The 27,579-nt window shown below is 37.3% G+C and overlaps 1 protein-coding gene across 1 annotated transcript in view; it reads right to left on the bottom strand.

Moving 5' to 3' along the window:
• The window catches only part of ATF6 (activating transcription factor 6), a 225,750-nt gene that overhangs the window by 136,092 nt on the left and 62,079 nt on the right, over positions 1-27,579 (bottom strand). Inside the window, exons 10-12 of the mRNA XM_068541157.1 lie at positions 19,555-19,686; positions 2,599-2,712; positions 1,415-1,514 (exon numbers count right to left, since the gene is read on the bottom strand). Coding sequence (XP_068397258.1) covers positions 1,415-1,514; positions 2,599-2,712; positions 19,555-19,686 — 346 coding nt within the window. The remainder of the gene's footprint in view (positions 1-1,414; positions 1,515-2,598; positions 2,713-19,554; positions 19,687-27,579) is intronic.

The raw sequence follows: 27,579 nt of genomic DNA, 5'->3' as shown, positions 1-27,579 counted from the left end.
ACATTGACTAAAGTCCAGGCCTGATCCCTAAAACATGCTGCATAATCTTCCAAACTTTCTTCCCCAACACCCAAAGCTAAAAGCAAAGGATTTCAAGTTGCTGGGCTACAATGTGGAAGAACCTGGATTCCTCAGTCACTGCTTGGAGGAAAGCCATTCTAGAGAGCTACCTCAAACTCTGGGTGAGAAACAAATTTTTATTCCATTAAACTACTGAGATTTTGAGGCTAAATGTTATAACAGCTGGTAATAATTACCTTGACAATACCTTACTCATGTGGCATCTCTTTAGAGAACGATTCTCTAACCACCCAATCTAAAATAGCCACTCACCTCTCAATTCGAACTCTAACTTCCAACCCTGCTTTTTCTTTAGAGAACTTCTAATTTTTAGTATATTTATTTACTTGTTTATTTATCTTTTAATTTAATTTTTTCCCTCATGATGAGAACTTTAAAGATCTACTCTCTTGGCAACTTTCAAATATACACTACAGTATTATTAACTATGGTTATCATGCAGTAAACTACATCCTCATGACTTCTTTATTTCATAACTGGAAGTCTGTACCCTCCACCCACCACCTCTGGCAACCACAATCTGTTCTCTGTATCCATGAGTTTGTTGTTTTTTTTTTAAGATTCCACATGTAAATGAGATCATATGGTATTTGTCTTTTTTTGTATGACTTATTTCACTTTACTTGTTTATTGTTTATCTTTCCCATTAGAATGTAAGTTCCACGAAGGCAGGGATTTTATCATACCCTCTACTGTATTCCCAGGGTCTAGAACAGTACCTGGTTCATTATTACTACCACAGGTAACATTTGCTGGGAGCTTGCAATGTGTCAGTCTAAGTGCTTCAGAAGTAGTAATAAATAGTTGAATGACAGAAAGACTATAAATGGTGCTTTGTGGTAAACAATATTAAGATAGAAGCCCAATTTAATAGGTTCTAAATAAGAGCTGTCATTAACCTGTAGTGCTACAAGTCTAAGTACAAAAATGCCCTCCATGAAGATGTGCCTTCACTTCCAAGCTGTCCTACATTTGAAAAGCTCTAAGAACAGGGGAGATAAACAGTATCATTTATTATATTATTTGTGCCAAAAACATGTCGTACAGATGTCCATGCATAAAACCCCTGGCTTGAAAGCAAATTTGAGGGAGAGAGCAGGAAACAGCACTATGCCTGAGCAGGAAATACTAGTGCTATAAAACCTAAATGAGTGCTGTGAAACCTGGGAGGAGGGCTTCAATGGCAGTGACACCTGCTTCAGTAGCAGCAGGAGGTAATGGGAAGTGGCTAAAGTTCAAGCTTCCCAAATGTTCCAAGGAAGAGAGCAACCCATCTGCAGGAAGCCTTCTAACAAATATGCCAACTATTGTTCAAAGACAAGCAGAAACAAACCTGAAGAATACGGGTTTTCTGTTGATTATTCGTCGTTCTTCTCGACTTCGTCCTTTCCACTTCGTGTCTATGAACCCACCCTCGAAGTTCATGATTTAACCTATAAAATAGCTTAATTAGTTAAACATATTTCATAGAAACAGATGTCTCACCTTTGGTTGGAAATGAATTTAATCATATTCTGAGGTTCCAAAGAACATTCCAAGTGCCTAATGGTTCAATATTCTTTTTTGATTTGAGAAAGCTAAGACACTTAATGTTAAGTTGTTTTTAATGACATGCATTTTTATATGGTAGCCTCCTCAATCATGAGTTCAAATTCAAAGAAAATTAGAGCTAAATACCTGGCAAACATCAATATTGGATGCAAAGGTTTTTCCACAAAAAAGTATTTCCTGTTTCTGCTGTTGGACTATGTACACACAAATACTGGAGACACTGGAGAGCACAAAACAAGTCACAGGACTCCTAACAACAAATGGATTCATTAAAGCCTTTGAAAATCATGCTTTTTTTGGGAGTAGAAAAAGAATGAATCAACTGCTCAGGAGGAGAAATTTTAAGGTACTATAATCCAAATTTTCCAACACTGGAAATTTCAAAAAAAAAAAAAGGCCAGTTCAAACATAACTTCCCTTTATTCTGCTTACTCTTTAGAGCAGTTGTGAAGATGTCAGACTATACTTACTTAACTATAGTTGATTACTACGTATCACAAAAAAACTGAAGCAGTTTTTGAGCTTCAAAGATAGGATCCAAAATCACAGGAAAAAATTCAAGGGAAAAGTAGATAAAGAAAAGTACACTAATGTGAAAGTGACTCCAGAATCACATATCTTCAAATTATGATCTTCCTAATTTGAAGAAAAAGGTACTTTCCACTATGAATGTAACCACTGCAAGTCTAACACTTACCCTGAATTTTTATATTAATATCATTCTTCAGTTTTCAAATAAGACATATTTAAGTATACAACCCCAATACCATCACATGAAATAGACCCATCACCATCTCTATCAGGTTGGTGGGGAAACTGGACAACAATTGATATGCCTATGGTTATTCAATAAATAATTCAGAGTTTTCTCAACCACTTGGTTAATCTGAACAAATACTTTTCTAGGTTCCAAAGCTAAACACAGGAACCCACTCAGATATATCTGCAACAACTGACAACACTCACCTGAGAGATTCTGTTGTGTTAATCAGGGGCTGACAGGGAGGTGGAGGAATATAGAGTAGTGGTTCTTCAGTTAGCACCATCAGGGCTTTGTCATTTGAAACAGAATGATCATATCTGAAACACAGATTTACAAAATGTGTTGCCTTCTGTCTTAAATTCCTAAGAAGATTGCTATAAGAAAGTCATTGCTAGTATTAAGTTTTCATGGAAATAAAAATATTGTATAAACAACAAAGTCCTACTGTATAGCACAGAGAACTAGAGTCAATATCCTATGATAAACCATAATGGAAAAGAATATGAAAAAGAATGTGTGTGTGTGTGTGTGTGTGTGTGTATACATATAAAACGGAATCACTCTGCTGTACGGCAGAAATTAACACAACATTGTAAATCAACTATACTTCAACAAAAAAATTTTTTTAATATTGTAAATAGAACATACTGCAAGAAAGAAGTGAATGTAATTTAAAAAGCAGGGAAGTATAGACCACATAGCACAAATTTCATTTTCCAATTTTCTACAGAGATTATCATGGTAGTTCACATTTACTGCTCAATTATTATGTACCCGAAACTAGGGATACAATGATAACACATGGCTCATGTCTTCAATGAGCTCAAGGCATACACAGTCCTGCTGGAACAGAGGTGGTGACAAAGTAAGAGGGGAAACTGGGGGAAAGACCCACTGATTGATAGGAAAGACATATGACTGATAGGAAAGTATTATGTAACCAGGACTGAAGTTTTGTGGTCATTCTCAACTCTGTGATAACAGAACTGAATAGTCTCCTTAAAACAGTGTGTGTGGTAGGGGAAAGGAAAAGCATAAAATACTTGGCAGGAGAAAAGTAAAAGCCTTGAAAAGTTAAATATAAATTTTAGAATCCCTAATAAAACACCAGAGTGACATTAACCAGTTATTCTATTAGCTTCAAAAAATAAACTTTCCTAATCATCACAGTGATCTATATCATGCGAATTCATATCCAGGGTGTGATGTAGGGAGTAAAATCTGAGTTGAAAATTAGAATCTGAACTGAGAGCATTATTGTTATTTATTCCCTTCAGTTGGCTATTTTAACCTTTCTCACTAAGAAATCTTAGCTCTATCTTGAATTTCTTTACATACAATACTCTGGATTTAGAAAACTGGATATATTAAAATCCAAAAAGAAAAACTATAAACACAAAATTGGACATAGCTAGATTTGTACTTTTCATTAATTCAATCAACAAATATTTACTGAATACCAACTGTGTGCCAGGTACTGTGCTAGGTGCTGGAAATCCAATAGGGAACAAGGGAAATGAAGTCTCCATCCTCAAAGACCTTAATGGAGAAGATGGACCAAATACAAGAAAACAAACACATAAAATAAATCCAAACTGTGGTAAGAGCTATGAAAGAAATAAACATATGGTTGAAATAGAAAACCAACAACAATGTCTACTTTAAATAAAATGGTCTGAAAAGGAGATGGTATTTAAGACAAGGCATAAAGGATGAGAGGAAGCCAGCCCTATAGAAACTGGGGTAAGAGCATTCTAGACACAGGCAGGTGGGGCTAGGGAGGGTTTAAGGAACTTAAGGAAAACTACTCACCAGCTGAAGAGTTGTGAGCAAGTGAGGGAGGCACAAGATGAGGTTGGAAAGACAGAGACCAGATTATGATAAGGAATTACTAAATGTAATAAGAAGCCACAAAAGGGTGTTAAGTAGAGAAGTGATATATTTTAATTTACGTTTATGCCTTGCCATTGTTACCAAAAACAGTTTTGATAGAGGCAAAAGGGGAAGCTGGGAGACCAGCTAGAAGAGATCTATAGCAATCTGGGCAAGAGCTGAAGATACTATGGACTAAGGTGGTGGCAATGAAGATGAAGAAGAATGAACCAATTCAAGATAATATTTGGAAGGAACATCAACAGCACTTGTTGAAAGGGAGGAACCAGGGTTTCTGGCTTGAGAAACAGAAATGAAGAAGCCTGTTGTAAACATTTTATCCTGGGTTGTCTGGTGGGCGAGTGGTGAAGCAGTCCTCTCAAAGATGAGGGAACATGGTGCTGCTCCCAAGTGCATCGTAGTCTCTGTCTGTACAGTGTCCAAACCACAAGGCTTGACTGATCCAGTTTCACTGTTTCCACCTGAGCTGATAAGGGCCTGCCTCTCTCAGGATCCTTGTGGAGCAGTGTGGCTGGCAGGGTCTTGGTGCTCCAGCCAGGTGTCAGGTCTGTGGCTCTGAGGTGGGAGAGCCGAGTTCAGGACATTGGTCCACAAGAGACCTCCCAGCTCCACGTAATATCAAATGGCAAAAGCTTTCCCAGAGATCTCCATCTCAACGCTAAGACCCAGCTCCACTCAACAACCAGCAAGCTCCAGTGCTGGGCACCCTGTGCCAAACAACTAGCAAGACAGGAACACAACTCCACCCATTAGCAAAGAGGCTGCCTAAAATCATAATAAGATCACAGACACCCCAAAACACACCACCAGACACGGTACTGCCCACCAGAAAGACAAGATCCAGCCTCATCCACCAGAACACAGGCACTAGTCCCCTCCACCAGGAAGCCTACACAACCCACTAAACCAACCTTAGCCACTGGGGGCAGACACCAAAAACAACAGGAACTATGAACTTGCAGGCTGCGAAAAGCAGACCCCAAACACAGTAAGTTAAGCAAAATGAGAAGACAGAGAAACACACAGCAGTTGAAGGAGCAAGGTAAAAACCCACCAGACCAAACAAATGAAAAGGAAATAGGCAGTCTACCTGAAAAAGAATTCAGAGTAATGATAGTAAAGATGAACGAAAATCTTGGAAACAGAATGGAGAAAATACAACAAACGTTTAACAAGGACCTAGAAGAACTAAAGAGCAAACAAACAATGATGAACAACACAATAAATGAAATTAAAAATTCTCTAGAAGGAATCAATAGCAGGATAACTGAGGCAGAAGAACGGATAAGTGACCTGGAAGATAAACTAGTAGAAATAACTACTGCAGAGCAGAATAAAGAAAAAAGAATGAAAAGAATTGAGGACAGTCTCAGAGACCTCTGGGACAACATTAAAGGCACCAACATTCGAATTATAGGAGTCCAAGAAGAAGAAGAGAAAAAGAAAGGGACTGAGAAAATATTTGAAGAGATTATAGTTGAAAACTTCCCTAATATGGGAAAGGAAATAGTTAATCAACTCCAGGAAGTGCACAGAATCCCATACAGGATAAATCCAAGGAGAAACACACTAAGACACATATTAATCAAACTATCAAAAATTAAATACAAAAGTCAGCTCTACCCACCACCAGAACCTCCCATCAATCCTCTTAGAGAGCCTCAACCACCAGAGGGCAGACAGCAGAAGCAAGAAAAACTACAATCCTGCAGCCTGTGGACCAAAAACCACAGTTACAGAAAGATAGAGAAGATGAAAAGGCAGAGGGCTATGTACCAGATGAAGGAACAAGAAAAAACCCCAGAAAAACAACTAAATGAAGTGGAGATAGGCAACCTTCCAGAAAAAGAATTCAGAATAATGATAGTGAAGATGATCCAGGACCTCGGAATAAGAACGGAGGCAAAGATTGAGAAGATGCAAGAAATGATTAACAAAGACTTAGAAGAATTAAAGAACAAACAAACAGAGATGACCAATACAATAACTGAAATGAAAACTACACTAGAAGGAATCAATAGCAGAATAACTGAGGCAGAAGAACGGATAAGTGACCTGGAAGACAGAATGGTGGAATTCACTGCTGCAGAACAGAATAAAGAAAAAAGAATGAAAAGAAATGAAGACAGCTTAAGAGACCTCTGGGACAACATTAAACGCAACAACATTCGCATTATAGGGGTCCCAGAAGGAGAAGAGAGAGAGAAAGGACCAGAGAAAATATTTGAAGAGATTATAGTCGAAAACTTCCCTAACATGGGAAAGGAAATAGCCACCCAAGTCCAGGAAGCGCAGAGAGTCCCATACAGAATAAACCCAAGGAGAAACACACCGAGACACATAGTAATCAAAGTGGCAAAAATTAAAGACAAAGAAAAATTATTGAAAGCAGCAAGGGAAAAACGACAAATAACATACAAGGGAACTCCCATAAGGTTAACAGCTGATTTCTCAGCAGAAACTCTGCAAGCCAGAAGGGAGTGGCATGATATACTTAGAGTGATGAAAGGGAAGAACCTACAACCAAGATTACTCTACCCGGCAAGGATCTCATTTAGATTTGATGGAGAAATCAAAAGCTTTACAGACAAGCAAAAGCTAAGAGAATTCAGCACCACCAAACCAGCTCTACAACAAATGCTAAAGGAACTTCTCTAAGTGGGAAACACAAGAGAAGAAAAGGACCTACAAAAACAAACCCAAAACAATTAAGAAAATGGTCATAGGAACATACATATCGATAATTACCTTAAACGTGAATGGATTAAATGCCCCAAACAAAAGACATAGACTGGCTGAATGGATACAAAAACAAGACCCATATATATGCTGTCTACAAGAGACCCACTTTAGACCTAGGGACACATACAGACTGAAAGTGAGGGGATGGAAAAAGGTACTCCATGCAAATGGAAATCAAAAGAAAGCTGGAGTAGCTATACTCATATCAGATAAAATAGACTTTAAAATAAAGAATGTTACAAGAGACAAGGAAGGACACTACATAATGATCCAGGGATCAATCCAAGAAGAAGATATAACAATTATAAATATATACGCACCCAACATAGGAGCACCTCAATACATAAGGCAACTGCTAACAGCTATAAAAGAGGAAATCGACAGTAACACAATAATAGTGGGGGACTTTAACACCTCACTTACACCAATGGACAGATCATCCAAAATGAAAATAAATAAGGAAACAGAAGCTTTAAATGACACAATAGACCAGATAGATTTAATTGATATATATAGGACATTCCATCCAAAAACAGCAGATTACACGTTCTTCTCAAGTGCGCACGGAACATTCTCCAGGATAGATCACATCTTGGGTCACAAATCAAGCCTCAGTAAATTTAAGAAAATTGAAATCATATCAAGCATCTTTTCTGACCACAACGCTATGAGATTAGAAATGAATTACAGGGAAAAAAACGTAAAAAAGACAAACACATGGAGGCTAAACAATACGTTACTAAAAAACCAAGAGATCACTGAAGAAATCAAAGAGGAAATAGAAAAATACCTAGAGACAAATGACAATGAAAACACGACGACCCAAAACCTCTGGGATGCAGCAAAAGCAGTTCTAAGAGGGAAGTTTATAGCTATACAAGCCTACCTAAAGAAACAAGAAAAATCTCAAGTAAACAATCTAACCTTACACCTAAAGAAACTAGAGAAAGAAAAAAAAAAAAAAAAGAAACTAGAGAAAGAAGAACAAACAAAACCCAAAGTTAGCAGAAGGAAAGAAATCATAAAGATCAGAGCAGAAATAAATGAAATAGAAACAAAGAAAACAATAGCAAAGATCAATAAAACTAAAAGTTGGTTCTTTGAGAAGATAAACAAAATTGATAAGCCATTAGCCAGACTCATCAAGAAAAAGAGGGAGAGGACTCAAATCAATAAAATCAGAAATGAAAAAGGAGAAGTTACAACAGACACCGCAGAAATACAAAGCATCCTAAGAGACTACTACAAGCAACTCTATGCCAATAAAATGGACAACCTGGAAGAAATGGACAAATTCTTAGAAAGGTATAACCTTCCAAGACTGAACCAGGAAGAAACAGAAAATATGAACAGACCAATCACAAGTAATGAAATTGAAACTGTGATTAAAAATCTTCCAACAAACAAAAGTCCAGGCCCAGATGGCTTCACAGGTGAATTCTATCAAACATTTAGAGAAGAGCTAACACCCCTCCTTCTCAAACTCTTCCAAAAAATTGCAGAGGAAGGAACACTCCCAAACTCATTCTATGAGGCCACCATCACCCTGATACCAAAACCAGACAAAGATACTACAAAAAAAGAAAATTACAGACCAATATCACTGATGAATATAGATGCAAAGATCCTCAACAAAATACTAGCAAACAGAATCCAACAACACATTAAAAGGATCATACACCACGATCAAGTGGGATTTATCCCAGGGATGCAAGGATTCTTCAATATACGCAAATCAATCAATGTGATACACCATATTAACAAATTGAAGAATAAAAACCATATGAACATCTCAATAGATGCAGAAAAAGCTTTTGACAAAATTCAACACCCATTCATGATAAAAACTCTCCAGAAAGTGGGCATAGAGGGAACCTACCTCAACATAATAAAGGCCATATATGACAAACCCACAGCAAACATCATTCTCAATGGTGAAAAACTGAAAGCATTTCCTCTAAGATCAGGAACGAGACAAGGATGTCCACTCTCACCACTATTATTCAACATAGTTTTGGAAGTCCTAGCCACGGCAATCAGAGAAGAAAAAGAAATAAAAGGAATACAAATTGGAAAAGAAGAAGTAAAACTGTCACTGTTTGCGGATGACATGATACTATACATAAAGAATCCTAAAACTGCCACCAGAAAACTGCTAGAGCTAATTAATGAATATGGTAAAGTTGCAGGATACAAAATTAATGCACAGAAATCTCTTGCATTCCTATACACTAATGATGAAAAATCTGAAAGAGAAATTATGGAAACACTCCCATTTACCATTGCAACAAAAAGAATAAAATACCTAGGAATAAACCTACCTAGGGAGACAAAAGACCTGTATGCAGAAAACTATAAGACACTGATGAAAGAAATTAAAGATGATACCAACAGATGGAGAGATATACCATGTTCTTGGATTGGAAGAATCAACATTGTGAAAATGAGTATACTACCCAAAGCAATCTACAGATTCAATGCAATCCCTATCAAATTACCAATGGCATTTTTTACGGAGCTAGAACAAATCATCTTAAAATTTGTATGGAGACACAAAAGACCCCGAATAGCCAAAGCAGTCTTGAGGCAAAAAAATGGAGCTGGAGGAATCAGACTCCCTGACTTCAGACTCTACTACAAAGCTACAGTAATCAAGACAATATGGTACTGGCACAAAAACAGAAACATAGATCAATGGAACAAGATAGAAAGCCCAGAGATTAACCCACGCACCTATGGTCAACTAATCTATGACAAAGGAGGCAAAGATATACAATGGAGAAAAGACAGTCTCTTCAATAAGTGGTGCTGGGAAAACTGGACAGCTACATGTAAAAGAATGAAATTAGAATACTCCCTAACACCATACACAAAAATAAACTCAAAATGGATTAGAGACCTAAATATAAGACTGGACACTATAAAACTCTTAGAGGAAAACATAGGAAGAACACTCTTTGACATAAATCACAGCAAGATCTTTTTTGATCCACCTCCTAGAGTAATGGAAATAAAAACAAAAATAAACAAGTGGGACCTAATGAAACTTCAAAGCTTTTGCACAGCAAAGGAAACCATAAACAAGACGAATAGACAACCCTCAGAATGGGAGAAAATATTTGCAAATGAATCAACGGACAAAGGATTAATCTCCAAAATATATAAACAGCTCATTCAGCTCAATATTAAAAAAAACAAACACCCCAATCCAAAAATGGGCAGAAGACCTAAATAGACATTTCTCCAAAGAAGACATACAGACGGCCACGAAGCACATGAAAAGATGCTCAACATCACTAATTATTAGAGAAATGCAAATCAAAACTACAATGAGGTATCACCTCACTCCTGTTAGAATGGGCATCATCAGAAAATCTACAAACAAGAAATGCTGGAGAGGGTGTGGAGAAAAGGGAAGCCTCTTGCACTCTTGGTGGGAATGTAAATTGATACAGCCACTATGGAGAACAATATGGAGGTTCCTTAAAAAACTAAAAATAGAATTACCATATGACCCAGCAATCCCACTACTGGGCATATACCCAGAGAAAACCGTAATTCAAAAAGACACATGCACCCGAATGTTCATTGCAGCACTATTTACAATAGCCAGGTCATGGAAGCAACCTAAATGCCCATCAACAGACGAATGGATAAAGAAGTTGTGGTACATATATACAATGGAATATTACTCAGCCATAAAAAGGAATGAAATTGAGTCATTTGTTGAGACGTGGATGGATCTAGAGACTGTCATACAGAGTGAAGTAAGTCAGAAAGAGAAAAACAAATATCGTATATTAATGCATGTATGTGGAACCTAGAAAAATGGTACAGATGAGCCAGTTTGCAGGGCAGAAGTTGAGACACAGATGTAGAGAATGGACTTATGGACACCAAGGGGGGAAAACTGCGGTGGGGTAGGGATGGTGGTGTGCTGAATTGGGCGATTGGGATTGACATGTATACACTGATGTGTATAAAATTGATGCCTAATAAGAACCTGCAGTATAAAAAAACAAACAAAACAACTAATACTAAACTTTCATTGGGTTATTTGCATGGAAATATGTTAATATAAATGTTTCAGACATTACATGAAATTTCTAAAAGTCTTATATTTGTATTTGTATGGAAATATGTATGGAAATATGTTAATATAAATGTTTCAGACATTACATGAAATTTCTAAAAATCTTATATGTTCTGGTATAATGTTATAAGTAATAATCCTAGTTATTACTTTAAAATGTATATCTCAGAAATAACTAATTTTCTTGTCAACTGCATTATTATGAACTTTCATCAAATCTTTAACAGTGGTCATTTTTAAGTCTTTTGTCATTTACAGACAGTTCTGGGTGTACTCTGATGATTTTGCAAATATGTTCCTATAAAAGGGTTTCATCTTCAGGAAATTCATGGAAAAGACTCTGACAAGTACAGGTTTCTGGTAACTGACTGTACTGCTGAACTGAATGAATAAGCATTTTCAGAACTCTAATGAAAAACTGATGAACTCATAAAAGTGCTAACAAAAGATCAAGATGAAAAAAAAAATTAATTACATGGGACTGAGTGAACTGATGAGGATGAGTATAATTTTTGTGACTTTCTGTCTGAATTAAAAAAAAAAAAAATCCCACAAGGACTCAGAGGCAAAGAATATACAAATCAGTTTTCACTGCAAAGTAAAGGAGCTGTTGCAGTGGAGAATTACTGGACTGAATGTCAATATTATGACATAGTATGAGTGTGTTTCATGTTTGGTAATTGCAATCATTGTTGCTTTTGTTGTGGTCATCCATGTACAATGCTTGGTGTCAGTCTATTTATCTCTTGTAAAAATAAAATACAGTGTGTGTGTGTGAAAAAAAAAAATTAAATACAAAGAAAAAATATTAGAAGCAGCAGGAAAAAAGAACAAATAACATACAAGGTAATCCCCATAAGGTTAACAGCTGATCTTTCCGCAGAAACTCTGCAAGCCAGAAGGGAGTGGCAGGACATATTGAAAGTGATGAAAGGGGAAAACCTACAACAAAGACTACTGTACCCAGCAAGGATCTCATTCAGATTCGATGGAGAAATTAAAACCTTTACAGACAAGCAAAAGCTAAGAGAATTCAGTACCACCAAACCAGCTTTACAACAAATGCTAAAGGAACTTCTCTAGGCAGGAAACACAAGAGAATGAAAAGACCTACAATAACAAACCCAAAACAATTAAGAAAATGGTAATAGGAACATACATATCGATGACTACCTTTAATGTAAATGGATTAAATGCTCCCACCAAAAGACACAGACTGGCTGAATGGATACAAAAACAAGACCCATATATATGGTGTCTACAAAGGACCCACTTCAGACCTAGGTACACATACAGACTGAAAGCGAGGGGATGGAAAAAGATATTCCAGGCAAATGGAAATCAAAAGAAAGCTGGAGTAGCAATTCTCATATCAGACAAAACAGACTTTAAAATAAAGACTATTACAAGAGACAAAGAAGGATACTACATAATGATCAAGGGATCAATCCAAGAAGATATAACAATTGTAAATATTTATGCACCCAACATAGGAGCACCTCAATACATAAGGCAATGAGAAAACCATAATTCAAAAAGAGTCATGTACCACAATGTTCATTGACGCTCTATTTACAATAGCCAGGACATGGAAGCAACCTAAGTGTCCATCGACAGATGAATGGATAAAGAAGATGTGGCACATATATACAATGGAATATTACTCAGCCATAAAAAGAAACGAAATTGAGTTATTTGTAGTGAAGTGGATGGACCTAGAGTCTGTCATACAGAGTGAAGTAAGTCAGAAAGAGAAAAACAAATACCGTATGATAACACATATATAAGGAATCTAAAATTAAAAAAAAAAAAAGGTCATGAAGAACCTAGAGGCAGGATGGGAATAAAGACACAGACCTACTAGAGAATGGACTTGAGGACACGGGGAGTGGGAAGGGTAAGCTGGGACAAAGTGAGAGAGTGGCATGGACATATATACACTACCAAATGTAAAACCGATAGCTAGTGGGAAGCAGCCGCATAGCACAGGGAGATCAGCTCAGTGCTTTGTTACCACCTAGAGGGGTGGGATAGGGAGGGTGGGAGGGAGAGAGATGCAAGAGGGAAGAGATATGGAGATATATGTATATGTATAGCTGATTCATTTTGTTATAAAGCAGAAACTAACCCACCACTGTAAAGCAGTTATACTCTAATAAAGGTGTTAAAAGAAATAAAAAAGTAAAATAAAAGGATCATACACCATGATCAAGTGGAGTTATCCCAGGAATGCAAGGATTCTTTAATATATGCAAATCAATCAATGTGATAAACCATATTAACAAATTGAAGGAGAAAAATCATATGATCATCTCAATAGATGCAGAGAAAGCTTTCAACAAAATTCAACACCCATTTATGATAAAAACCCTCCAGAAAGTAGGCACAGAGGGACTTTCCTCAAAATAATAAAGGCCATATATGACAAACCCACAGCCAACATCGTTCGCAATGGTGAAAAACTGAAACCATTTCCTCTAAGATCAGGAACAAGACAAGGGTGTCCACTCTCACCACTATTATTCAACATAGTTTTGGAAGTTGTAGCCATAGCAATCAGAGAAGAAAAAGAAATAAAAGGAATCCAAATCAGAAAAAAAGAAGTAAAGCTGTCACTCTTTGCAGATGACATGATACTATACATAGAAAATCCTAAAGATGCTACCAGAAAACTACTAGAGCTAATCAATGAATTTGGTAAAGTTGCAGGATACAAAATTAATGCACAGAAATCTCTTGCATTCCTATACACGAATGATGAAAAATCTGAAAGTGAAATTAAGGAAACACTTCCATTTACCACTGCAACAAAAAGAATAAAATACCTAGGAATAAACCTACCTAAGGAGACTAAACACCTGTATGCAGAAAACTATAAGACACTGATGAAAGAAATTAAAGGTGATACAAAGAGATGGAGAGATATACCATGTTCTTGGATTGGAAGAATCAACATTGTGAAAATGACTATACTACCCAAAGCAAACTACAGATTCAATGCAATCCCTATCAAACTACCACTGGCATATTTCACAGAACTAGAACAAAAAATTTCACAATTTGTATGGAAACACAAAAGACCCCGAAGAGCCAAAGCAATCTTGAGAAAGAAAAACGGAGCTGGAGGAATCAGGCTCCCAGACTTCAGACTATACTACAAAGCTACAGTAATCAAGACAGTATGGTACTGGCACAAAAACAGAAATATATATCAATGGAACAGGCCAGAAAGCCCAGAGATAAACCCATGCACATATGGTCACCTTATTTTTGATAAAGGAGGCAAGAACATACAATGGAGAAAAGACAGCCTCTTCAATAAGTGGTGCTGGGATAACTGGACAGCTACATGTAAAAGAATGAAATTAGAACACTCCTTAACACCACACACAAAAATAAACTCAAAATGGATTAAAGACCTAAATGTAAGGCCAGATACTATCAAACTCCTAGAGGAAAACATAAGCAGAACACTCTATGACATAAATCACAGATCCTTTTTGACCCACCTCCTAGAGAAATGGAAATAAAAACAAAAATAAATAAATGGGACCTAATGAAACTTAAAAGCTTTTGCACAGCAAAGGAAACCATAAACAAGACAAAAAGACAACCCTCAGAACGGGAGAAAATATTTGCAAATGAAGCAACTGACAAAGGATTAATCTCCACAATTTACAAGCAGCTCATGCAGGTCAGTATGAAAAAAAACAAACAACCCAATCCAAAAATGGGCAGAAGACCTAAATAGACATTTCTCCAAAGAAGATATACAGATTGCCAACAAACACATGAAAGGATGCTCAACATCACTAATCATTAAAGAAATGCAAATCAAAACTACAATGAGGTATCACCTCACACCAGTCAGAATGGCCATCATCAAAAAATCTACAAACAAGAAACGCTGCAGAGGGTGTGGAGAAAAGGGAACCCTCTTGCACTGTTGGTGGGAATGTAAATCGATATAGGCACTATGGAGAACAGTATGGAGGTTCCTTAAAAAACTAAAAATAGAATTACCAGACGACCCAGCAATCCCACTACTGGGCATATACCCTGAGAAAACCATAATGCAAAAAGAGTCATGTACCACAATGTTCATTGAAGCTCTATTTACAACAGCCAGGACATGGAAGCAACTTAAGTGTCCATCGACAGATGAATGGGTAAAGAAGATGTGGCATATATATACAATGGAATATTACTCAGCCATAAAAAGAAATGAAATTGAGTTATTTGTAGTGAGGTGGATGGACCTAGAGACTGTCATACAGAGTGAAGTAAGTCAGAAAGAGAAAAACAAATACCGTATGCTAACACATATATATGGAATCTAAAAAAAAAAAAATGGTCATGAAGAACCTAGGGGCAGGACAGGAATAAAGATGCAGATGTAGAGAATGGACTTGAGGACACGGGGAGGGGGAAGGGTAAGCTGGGATGAAGTGAGACAGTGGCATGGACATATATACACTACCAAGTGTAAAACAGATAGCTAGAGGGAAGCAGATACATAGCACAGGGAGATCAGCTTGGTGCTTTGTGACCACCTAGAGGGGTGGGATAGGGAGGGTGGGAGGGAGGGAGACGCAAGAGTGAAGAGATATGGGGATATATGTATATGTATAGCTGATTCACTTTGTTATAAAGCAGAAACTAACACACCATTGTAAAGCAATTATACTCCAATAAAGATGTTAAAAAAAATAGAAAAAAAAAAAGAAGCCTATTGTAGAGAAGTGGGTGGAAACAGAATACGGAGAAGGACCTCGAGTTTCACTGTGCAGGTGTTAAGTTTGAAATGTTAGAAGAGAATTCAAGGAAACTACTGGATATATGACTCTAGAGACTCAGAAGTCTGGACGGGAAACATAAATTCAAGAGTCATCGGGATATATAGAAATGGATTGTGTGCTAAATTATGGCAGAAAGAAAACAAGAAAAGTTCACAGTTCCAAGCCTTAAGATTTGGATAGCGGAGGAGCCTGCAAAGATGAAGCAGAGCCCATGAAAAAAGAGGAAACTAAAAATGTAGCAATACAAAAGGAGAATGCTTCAAGGAGGAGTGATCTACACAGCGAAGTGTTGAGGAAAGATCAAGTAAGATGAAAACAAGTTTTCACTGAATTTGACAGTGAATTCACTGGCCCCCTTGACAAAAATAATTTTGGCAGAGTGGAAAACTAACTTCAAGATAAAAGTCAGAGACTTCTCTGTATGCCACATACAAGGGGAAAAAAGCAACAGCTGAGGGTATATAGATGATTCTTCCCTGCAGGTTGCACCAGAAACATTCTTGATATCCTTTCTTCTGCCTGTTAGGGTTAAGTTATTTGAAATAAAACAGAGATGGTGGTACACAAGTAACGACTGCACACACAAACGGAAATCAGCCTAAACTAGCTGTTGAGGGAGAAGAAAAAAAACTCTGCCTTGCACTTGGTAAATTGTGAATGCTTATAAGAAAAGGCTGTTTGCCACACTAAAAAAAAAAAAAAACTGCCAAGAACAAAGATCTGTCACATACTTGTTATTTTAAAAATCAGGCCTAAAATACAAATGCTTAAGTCCATCAGAAAAGTCTAAAACTACTACTGAAAATGTAATTCTGATTTATAATTTTATTTCCTTGTGATAAACTCTAGTAATGATTTCTGCACATCTGTGCTGACTGGCTTTGTTCTATCAGCCAAAAATATTCTTTGGAAAAGAAAAAAAAATCTGATAGGAAAAATATCAGGAAAGGGACTGGGTGGAGTTGAAGGGGAAAGAAAAGGGGGAACCTCAGCCAACATGCAATCTGGAGGCAATTAGATCCACACTAGGCCTGAGATGGTCAGGGTTCTAGGCTGCCTGCAAACCATTCCGTACCAACAGAAAAAATTTCAACAAATAAATCACTAAAGTGAAGGACAGTATTAAGGAGCTAGAGTGAATGAGAATTCCTGGACTATAGGTTCTGGCTGACGCCTTATGTGTAGGGTGACTATCCTTTTCCCTTTATCTAAGACAGTCCTGATTTATGCCTGACGTCCTGACATAAACACTACTAGCACCACCTTTCATTCTTAGAAGTGCCTCAGTTTGGTTGCCACACTATATGGTCATATTATTTATATACCACACATTTCTAAGACTGAAAAAATATATGCAGTTAATTATTAAATAAAAGGCAAATGCAATATTATAAATTACAACATCAAGAACCTACTCCTTTTTTATTTGAACCAGTTCTCGTAACTCTCCTAAAAAATGAGACATAACATAAAATAAGCTGCATTAAAAAAATAAATACAGGGCTTCCCTGGTGGCGCAGTGGTTGAGAATCTGCCTGCCAATGCAGGGGACACGGGTTTGAGCCCTGGTCTGGGAAGATCCCACATGCCGCGGAGCAACTGGGCCCGTGAGCCACAACTACTGAGCCTGCGCGTCTGGAGCCTGTGCTCTGCAACAAGAGAGGCCACGATAGTGAGAGGCCTGCGCACCGCGATGAAGAGTGGCCCCCGCTTGCCGCAACTGGGGAAAGCCCTTGCACAGAAACGAAGACCCAGCACAGCCAAAAATAAAATAAATAAATAAATAAATAAATAAATAATTTTTTTAAAAAAATAAATAAATAAATAAATACAAATGTCATGGCTGAGTATAAATAAACCACCTAAAATTCAGTTTAAAACAAATTCATACTTGGTGCTTCCAAATGTTTCACAAACATGTTTTTGGTATCTGTTATTCAGTATTTATAATAATAACAGAAAGAACATCAAATAATGGACCAACACCTAAATCTCCCAAGTGCCTCAATAATAACCTTAGATATTTCAAGAGACTTCCACGTAACCTTTACAAGAATCGATAATCACATCCATTTTTTACTAAGATCAGTAACCCAGATTATGCACAGGCAGTGGTGACTCTGGGGTCAGGGACAGAGAGATGGCTTGCATTTCATGCACTACTTTGAAAGCTGATAAATTACAGCCTAAAAGTCATCCAGACCTCTAGTTTGAACTAGTACAATCAGTGTACTGTGCTTTCCGGGAACCACCATATTACCTTACTCTAACATGGACATATAATAAGTGAAGGCTTCTATTTATTGTAGTTAGTGCAAAACAAGTAATATTCTTGTCAAGCTTACCTGAATGGTAATTTCTGGTGTCTAATCTCATTCCATTCTTAGCAACAAGCTATACAACCTAAGCGGCACACTCTCAACTCTCACACATCCAAAGACTATCTATTAAAAATGTAACCTTTGCTGGATCTCATGTAGACAACAACAGAACTCAAAATTACAGGACATGTAGGGCAAACTTGGAAAAATTATTTAGTAAATTAAAAATTCTATTAAACTCTAGCAATATTCAGGGACACTCTTATATGATCACTAAGATCAGTATTTCAGAAGTATGGCTAATTTCGGCACGTAAAAAAAAAAAAAGGCAGGAAATGTTAGGTTTTCCAACATCATGGCATCTATCACATTCTATGTTGCATTACAGTCACTACCATATAATTCTTTGGATCCTCTGCCACATTTAGCATAGTACTTTGCACACTGCAGCTTCCTAAAAAACAAAAAATGAATACTAGCATTTTTTCCAGGAAGACTAAATGAAGACAAGCCTGAAGGACTATGGTAATAATCTCATTAAATGGTATGGGTGTAACAAAGTAAAAATCAGGAGAATGATTCCCCTATGCCTTTGGCCTGTAAAACCTTAGTTAAGAGTAAACAAATCTTTAATGATTTTCAAGCATTATTCTGTGCCACAGTTGCCACACTATGACCTCCCTTTGCCTTGTTAGTCAAGGACCTAGTTCCATTTGGCTCTAATAACAATTACAAATAACACAGGGAAATGTTTATCAAATAGTATACAGGTCTGAAAAGGTCCACTATAACCTTCTTCTAGTTGACATAACATAGAAATTGTATTTTCATAGAGTTAAGTCTTTTACTATTGACAAGCTATATGGAAATTTACCAAGACAGAATTAAATTATAACAAGGGAAGGAGATTCAACAAAAATCACAATAAACAAGTATAAATGATTTTATCTAATGACTACAAATAGGTTCAACCATATCATTCCACCAAATCGTATCTATCACAGATGATATAGTAACAAATATTAAATACATTATATGTATAAACATATGATAGACAGATAAAATAACTATATTAAAGACATTATAGACAATATAATATGTAATATTGTATGCGTTTCAATCTGTATATTAGTGCACACAAACTGAGATTTTTAAGGTCACATCTCTATAAGAATTCTGAAACTGGGACAGCTTTTAAAAAGTATATTTATTCTTAGAACTGATCTTAAGAGTAAAATTAATGAATGTCCTTGTAACTTGTTTGCTCTACTAGTTAAAACTGTGTATAAACAATTTAGATGTAAATCTAACCTGTAGCTGTTTTTCTGGATGATACCATCTGATGTGTCTTGCTCCTCTTTAGCAGAAAATTCTAGAAGATGCCTCCTTTGATTTGTAGGGTTCACACCAGGATTCATTCTCCTGGAATCTCGTTCCAACATACTGAAAAGTTTAAAATGTTAAGAAATAATTGAAATAAAAATCTGTCATACATATGCATACGACATGTAGCTCTGAAGCAAATCAAAATTCCTTTTGTAGCTCTATACACACAGCAAGAATACTAGGCATAGAAGCAAGTCAAAACAGCTTACTGATATGGTCAAATCCCTAGCTTGGCATCCTGTACATATATGAAAAATAATTTTGAAAATAATTTTTATAAGTATAGAAGTACCTTATTTATAACCTGTTTAGACAAAGTCAGTATTCTATATGCTTTAAAAACTATAATTATGTTATGTGTATATATATATATATATAAAGTAGAAACAGGTACATAAAAAGAAATAGGTACATATAAACAAATTCTAAACTCAGATAACAACTGGAATAAGAAGTCTTGCTAGATGCTGCAAACTGATTATTTTCAATGAGGAAATACTTCGAATGAAATGGGAATTTTTCTCTTTATCAACAGCCAAATTCTTTAGATTTTCACAATCCCAGAAGGCAGGCTATCAAATAAAGCTAACAGAAATTTTTTTAAAAGCCTATGAAAGTTTCCTATTTACTTCTTTCTCCCCACTCTCCCTAATTCCTTCTTCATGTATTTGGGGCAAACATATGTATATCAATATCAATCAAATAATGCAATAGTTATTTAACACTTTTATTCATTCATTCATTCATTTATTTATGGCTGTGTTGGGTCTTCGTTGCTGTGCATGGGCTTTCTCTAGTTGCGGTGAGCGGGGGCTACTCTTCGTTAAGGTGTGCGGGCTTCTCATTGTCATGGCTTCTCTTGTTGCGGAACACGGACTCTAGGCGCGCAGGCTTCAGTAGTTATGGCACGTGGGCTCACTAGTTGCAGCTTGCGGGCTCTAGAGCACAGGCTCAGTAGTTGTGGCACAGGGGCTTAGTTGCTCCACGGCATGTGGGAATCTTTCTGGACCAGGTCTCGAACCTGAGTCCCCTACATTGGCAGGTGGATTCCTAACCACTGTGCCACCAGGGAAGTCCCAACACTTTTAGCTCATTAATTAAGGGCTTAGAAATTTGGCTCATCAATAAGATATCTTGTGTGTGTGTTTAATTTTACAATGCCACACATATAACTTACACTAGTCATAATCTTCTTGAAATTCAACACAAAGGGAATTTCCCTAGAGAAGCACAAAAGAAGGGATACCAGATTCTATTTAGAGGGATGAAGTAGAGGAGGAAAATAAGGCTGACGAGAGCATCACAGTTAAGGGTCCTGTGATTCTAAGAGAAAAGGAGTTCTTTGGGGTTTAGTAATTTGCCTCCAAATTTGGGGAAAGGGATGTCAGGTGGAAGCAAAAAGCAGGTATACCTCTCTAGACTCTTTTTCTGATATCTTATTATGTTCCCTATTCTCCTCAATTCTTTACCCCCAGAATCACTGCCTTCCAGTGGTTCTCACAGGCATGCTGTGGCACTTTGGCATACTACAAACTCTTCAAAGGTGTACCAACAAATTATGACCATTGTGTAAAATTTAATTTTGCTACAACTGAGGCTACATTTTGTTACAATTGTATTTTTCAGACAGAATGTTTACCTGAGTGGTCACAAACAGTATAAACCCTTCTGCAAACGAGGTAAGAGGCCTAATGGAATGTCCAACTAAACTCAGGAAAACTTAGTTTGGTGATTATTTTAGAAAACATGAGATAAGCAGTAAACAAAACAATTTTGTCGGGAAGCCAAATGAAGAATGTGATGATAACTGCAGAATATATTTTTTCTTTTCGAAACTTATGTTTTTGAAAAGTGTTTACTTTTTAATCCTTTCAAGTGTAATGCTAAAAATTCTACTTAGGAAAGTACGCAGTAAACAAAATCAAAGTTAAGAACTTTCCCGGCAGTTTACAGCATCTCAATTAATTCACCCCCTACTGGCCCACCCCTCAACTGCATTAGTGAAATATCCACATAGTAACATTCCTGTTTGGTGGAAGTACCTCCCTCAACCCCGCCAATCCCTAGGAGAAGCTCTATCACCCTAACTATTTAAGAATTGTGTATGCGGCCCACCCACATTTTATTTCCATTGGAGAGTGTTGAGCTAAAGCTCCTGGGAAGGAACGGTGTTTGGGAGGGGAGCAAATTGTGGGTGTCCCTCCCTGGGATTCACTTCAATAGGGTCCTCTTTTTTTTTTTTTTTAAACTAGAAATGCTTTAACTAGTACCACCAGTCTTGGTACTAGTTCTGGACTCTGTGGCTATTCAGAACAAGTCTAAGCAAGCCTTCTTCCAATGTCCAAAGACACCTAACATCCCCCGCCCCTCACTCCAGGCTTTCTTTTTCAAGGCTTTAGTTTCTTCCATATGTTCCTCTTTACAGTACAGTCTTAGGTCCCTTCAGCATATTTGGTCACTCCCCTCTCAATATGTTTCTCAGAGATGGGTCCAGAAATGGCCACAACACTTCTGAGGTAGTATGACCATTATAGGATGGAACGGGGTATAATTCCTTCCCATGTTCTAAATATTATTCTTCCACCAATATACCTAATATCAGGTAGGCTTTTTTGGCAGTTACATCATACTCTATATAGAGGCTGGTTTAATTAAAACTCCAACTGTTCTCACAAACTGATTTTGGACTATTACCTCCCCTTCCTTTCCTCTCTCACTTCCAATTCTGAAGTTATATAATTGAGCTTTTTGATCCAGCTGAATAATTTACATCAAATTCCTCTTAAAATATCATTCAAGAACTTTTAGAATCCTAATTAGCAAAAGAAATTCTCCTTCGAAGCAAGGAACAACATACCATCAACATCCTCAACTGAGTTATTATTAAGATATCGAAAAGAACAGAGCAAAGAAATTGAGCCCTGCAGCATGCTCCTAGGGAGCGCCTTCCAAGTTTGTAAAAACATAAGTTAAACCACTTATGAATTAATTGTAATATATCCTAGACCAAAATTCCCTGTCTTGACCACAGAGATATTACAAGACTGTTAAACATTCTTCTAAGATGCAAATACAGTATAACAGCAGCAACCATTTTTTGAGCACCTACTATGTACTAAGGAATGAAAGCTCAAAGAAAGTTGAGGCTCAAAGAGTTTAAACAGTTTGCCCAAGGTCATGCTGTGATATGGTAATTTATAAAAAGAAATATATATTTGGTCACAACATTTTCCTGGCACAGAGCTCCTAAAACCCTTGGAATTTCCCAAGTGATAAGACCCATAAAGGTGCCTTTTGCTATGTCAATGAGGTGACTGCTGGAAGGCCCTTAGGTTACCTAAGGATAGAGAGTAGAGAGAACCATAAGAATAGAGAGTTGGAACTTTCAGTCCCACCCATCACCCCCCAACTCCAGGGAGGGGAAAGGAGCTAGAGATTGAGCTCAATCACCAATGGCCAATGACTTAATCAATCTGTCGCTGTCAAGAAGCCTCCATAAAAACCCAAAGGGAAGGGATTCAGGGAGCATCTGGGTTGGTGAAGATTCAGGGACAGTGGTGAGCTTGAAGAGGGCATGGAAGTTCCCTGTCCATTCCCCCATACCCTGCCCTTTGCAGCTTTTCCATTTGGCCATTCCTGAGTTATATCCCTTTATAATAAACAGGTACTCTAGTAAGCAAAATGTTTCTCTGACTTCTGTGAGCCACTATAGCAAATTAATTGAACCTGAGGTCATGGGAACCTCTGATCTATAGCCCGTTAGCCAGAAGCACAGGTGACAACTTGGATTAGCGATTGATGCCTGAAGGGGGTGTAGGGTAACTCTTGTAGGACTGAGCCCTTAACCTGTGGGATCTGAGACTATCTCCACACTGTCTGTGTCAGAATTAAGTTTAACTGTAGGACACCCAGCTAGTGTCTGAGAATTGCTTGGTGGTATGGGAAAAACCTCCCCACACATTGGAACTGGGTGCTCAGAACCCTTAGGGAGAACTGTTTGGTGGTGTGGAAAAACATACATTGGAATTGGTGTCAGAAATGTACGTGCTCTGAGTAATTAACAAAGCCAGGATTTGGGTCCAGGATTAGAACATGATCACTGCATTATGTTGACAACATTTCCCAGAATGACTGATTGATTCACTCATTTATTCAACATGTACTAGATACCTATTATGTTCCAGGAATCATATTTGATGCTAAAGACTCAAAGATAAAAATCAAATACAGTGTGTGTGTGTGTGTGCGTGTGTGTGTGTGTATGGCGGGGGGGAAGAGTGATACAGACAAAAGATAATAGAGGGATTAGCCGCATAATAGGGGTTAATGCCGAATGTTATGGAAGCATATAGCTAGGGCATTTGATCTTTACCAAGAGGATCATGAAGTTATCTTAAATTACAAGCAGTAAATAAACAGGTGGAAAGGAGGATGTGAGTGAGAAGGCATTTCATGTAGATAGACTAGTACATGAAAAAGGACACAGTCATAAGAGAGTATGTTTTGCTCGGGGAATTGCACGTGAAGCAGGAGAGGGTATGTAAGTGGACATGTGCATGTGCAAGCACAGTGAGAAGGGGATCATCTCAAGAGAGAGAAGGAAAAGAAAGGAGACTAACCGTATTGCAAGGCTAGATTATTTATGGATGGCCCTGTCTGCCACATTATCATTAAGTCTAGCAATTTATTCAATAAAATAAACAAAACTGGTATGTTTTGTTCTTGTTTTAATTGTGGCTCCCAGTTAACATATCCCTTTCTATATCAAAATCTTCCCTATGAATAATATTAAATTCCCTGGTCTAATGGGGAAAATCTACCTTCTTTCTTTTAAAAACTGGTATTACATTTGTCTCCTATTCATCTAGACTACTTGATGATTACCACTGCCAGAAAAACAGCAGATTACTAGAACGGTTCCTCTGCTTTCCTATTTCCTGGCTAGGGATCTTAAAGCTGTTTGCAAGGCTCTCATAGTTAACTGCCAAGTCAAAGTGGCTGCTATGGCTGCTAGGAGTAGCTTCTACACTTTTCCTTTCTTGAATCCTACTGTCAACTAGCAGTTAACACACTTTGTTAGTTCCTCTGGATCAGAATGCACCTTCCCCTAGCACAGTGATTCTCAAAGTGTGGTACCTGGACCAGCAGCATTAGCATCACCTGATAACTGGTTAGAAATGCAAACTCTCAGGCCCCATTCCAGACCTACTCACCCAAAAACTCTGGGAGCGGTGCCTAACGATCTGTTTTAACTAGCTGTCCAGGTGATATACGCCAATGTTTGAGAGCCACTGTTTTAGACTAATCTTGTTTCTCATAACATCTTTCCTACCTCAATTCCCTAAAAACTACACATTGTCCACAATAAATCCAACAGAAGTGGACAGTTTGGGGAAAAAGATGGGGAAGTCAGACGAGAGGGATATGGAAGGACACAATCAAAAATGATTTATGTGGGCTTCCCTGGTGGCACAGTGGTTAAGAATCTGCCTGTTAATGCAGAGGACACGGGTTTGATCCCTGGGTCTGAGAAGATCCCACGTGCCGCGGAGCAACTAAGCCCGTGCGCCACAACTACTGTGCCTGTGCTCCAGAGCCCGCGAGCCACAACTACTGAAGCCCACGCGCCTCAACTACTGAAGCCCACGCGCCTAGAGCCCGTGCTCCACAACAAGAGAAGCCACTGCAGTGAGAAGCCCGTGCACCGCAACGAAGAGCAGCCCCCGCTCACCACAACTAGAGAAAGCCCACACGCAGCAACGAAGACCCAGCTCAGTCAAAAATAAATAAATAAATAAATTTATTTTTTTAAAAAACGATTTATGTGGTTTTTGGATGATTTATGGAGTAAATTATAAGAGTTCACAATCATTAGTACTTGGAAGTTTTTAAAGAGCTCTTCTACTGATCATTGTTCTTTTGATGATTTTATTACCACTGTGAAAACTGGCATTTCGATTCACAATTTGTGACTGTTACAAGCAAATGCCTTGAGTTTAACTATCAGTTTAGGTTATTCCATCTGTAATTGGACTGTGCTATAATCACTTAGCAGCTACACTTCCTAGGAATCAGTTTTAATGTTGATTGGTTTGGCTCATAAGTGATCACTGTTTTTTCCCACTGCCCACATGAGTAATGATTATCACAGTGTAACGACAATATATGTTTAACCATAGCTACTTTAGTAACTTTTACCCTTTTTTAGCCTGAGGGCTCACTCAGATCTCATTCAATGGACTCCACAAAAAGGATCCTCACAACACTTTTATTATACAGAGTCAACAAAGCATTTTAAACAAGGAAGTGGGTCAGAGAAGAGGCAAAAATAAGGATCCAAACAGTCTATAAGTCTCAATTTTATTATCTACCCATTGGGCCAGAATGTATTTTGAAAAGGCAATATATTAAGAAATTTTAGAAAGAATCTTTTAAAGTTTTTCACTTTTTTGTTCTTGGTTGTTGTTGTCATTTGGTCCCAATTCCTTGTAAATTTTTTTTAAAGTCTTAAAATGAAATTTCTAAAAAAATAAATTAATTAAATAAAGTGAAATGAAATTTCTCTTAAGCTAAACTACAGAGAAGCTGACTGTCCAATTCAGCTCAAAACAACTATATGTGCTTGAACCTATGAAATGACCTATAGAAACTAATTTTAACCATCTAAGTAACTGCAAATTTACATTTCCCTTGTTTTTATTAATATCTGAAAGACATAAAGGAGCTTTATTTTACTGCCAGAATTCAAGACTGTCTTAGTACAATTTGGACAACACAAATATTAAGAAAGGAATTTGACAGTCCTTATAATGGCCAAATGCACAAAAGAGTATGAGAAAATTACTGTTGATATGAACTTTTAGATTCTTGGCATGAGTGTTTTACATCATTCAATGTCCCTTTTTGTTAATTTTGGGAAAAATAAATTTCCAAGAACACAAGGAGATGACTCAGAGTCACAATAAGAATTAGTATAATGATTAACTGTTTATAGATCATGTATTAATATGGCAATCTAATCACTTTTCATAATTAGCTTAAATCAGATTCTATTCAGTATTTTTAAATAAACTAATAAATATTTTTTAAAATAGAAGTCTCTATGACCAGAAACATGCTACCCTGTAAGAATCACAACCGTTTTAAGCCTTAGAATAATCATTACACCAATAAACCTTGCTCATGTTGTGGGTCAATGGGCCTGAAAAGCACAGATTAATAAAACACAAGTAATTTCAATTTCCCCAAAAGTCTGGAAAAAGTATTATAAGAACTGTTACTTTACTGTTTCATTTATGAAATTCTAAAAGCCAACAACTGTTTTAGATTATTTATGAAGCCAACTTAATCCTTAAGATATGATTTCAGATACCCAATGTTCATACCAAGTAGCTGAACAAAAAATGGCAAATCCTCCAAATCTATTCTTCCCTTTGCAAACCTGTTTCCTTATGGTACAAGTTGGTCAATTTTAAGTTCAAGCCATCTCAGCAGGTAGGAATCTTACTGGTTCCCATCCCCGAAAGAAATCCATATGCTGCTATTCCTCTCCCTGAGAACTGCACATGAAAAAGTGAAATCACTTTAAGCTGGAAAGAGCATGAAGATCCTCAGGTTTTAATGTGGAATAGAGGAAAGAACACAAAATTTGGAGTCAAGAGATATGGATTCAACGTGTGGCTATGAGACTCCCCAGTTGAGTTGCTCTGGGAAAGCTGGTTAACTTCACTGAACCTCCAATTCCTCACATGTAAAATAGGAAAAATAAATATTTCACAGGGTTTTTCAAAGATTCAAATGAAACGATGGATGCGAACATGCTTTATAAATCGGAAAGTGCTATGTGTCCCACAGATGACACAGCAGTTAGTGGCACAGCTTGTCTTCCTGCCTGCCAGGTTCAGGCTATTCTCAACATAGCAACTGGAATGATTGCTTTAAAATCTAGGT

The sequence above is a fragment of the Eschrichtius robustus genome, chromosome 3, assembly GCF_028021215.1.
Source record: "Eschrichtius robustus isolate mEscRob2 chromosome 3, mEscRob2.pri, whole genome shotgun sequence".
NCBI lineage: Eukaryota > Metazoa > Chordata > Mammalia > Artiodactyla > Eschrichtiidae > Eschrichtius > Eschrichtius robustus.
This window is presented reverse-complemented; position numbering and strand designations above follow the sequence as displayed.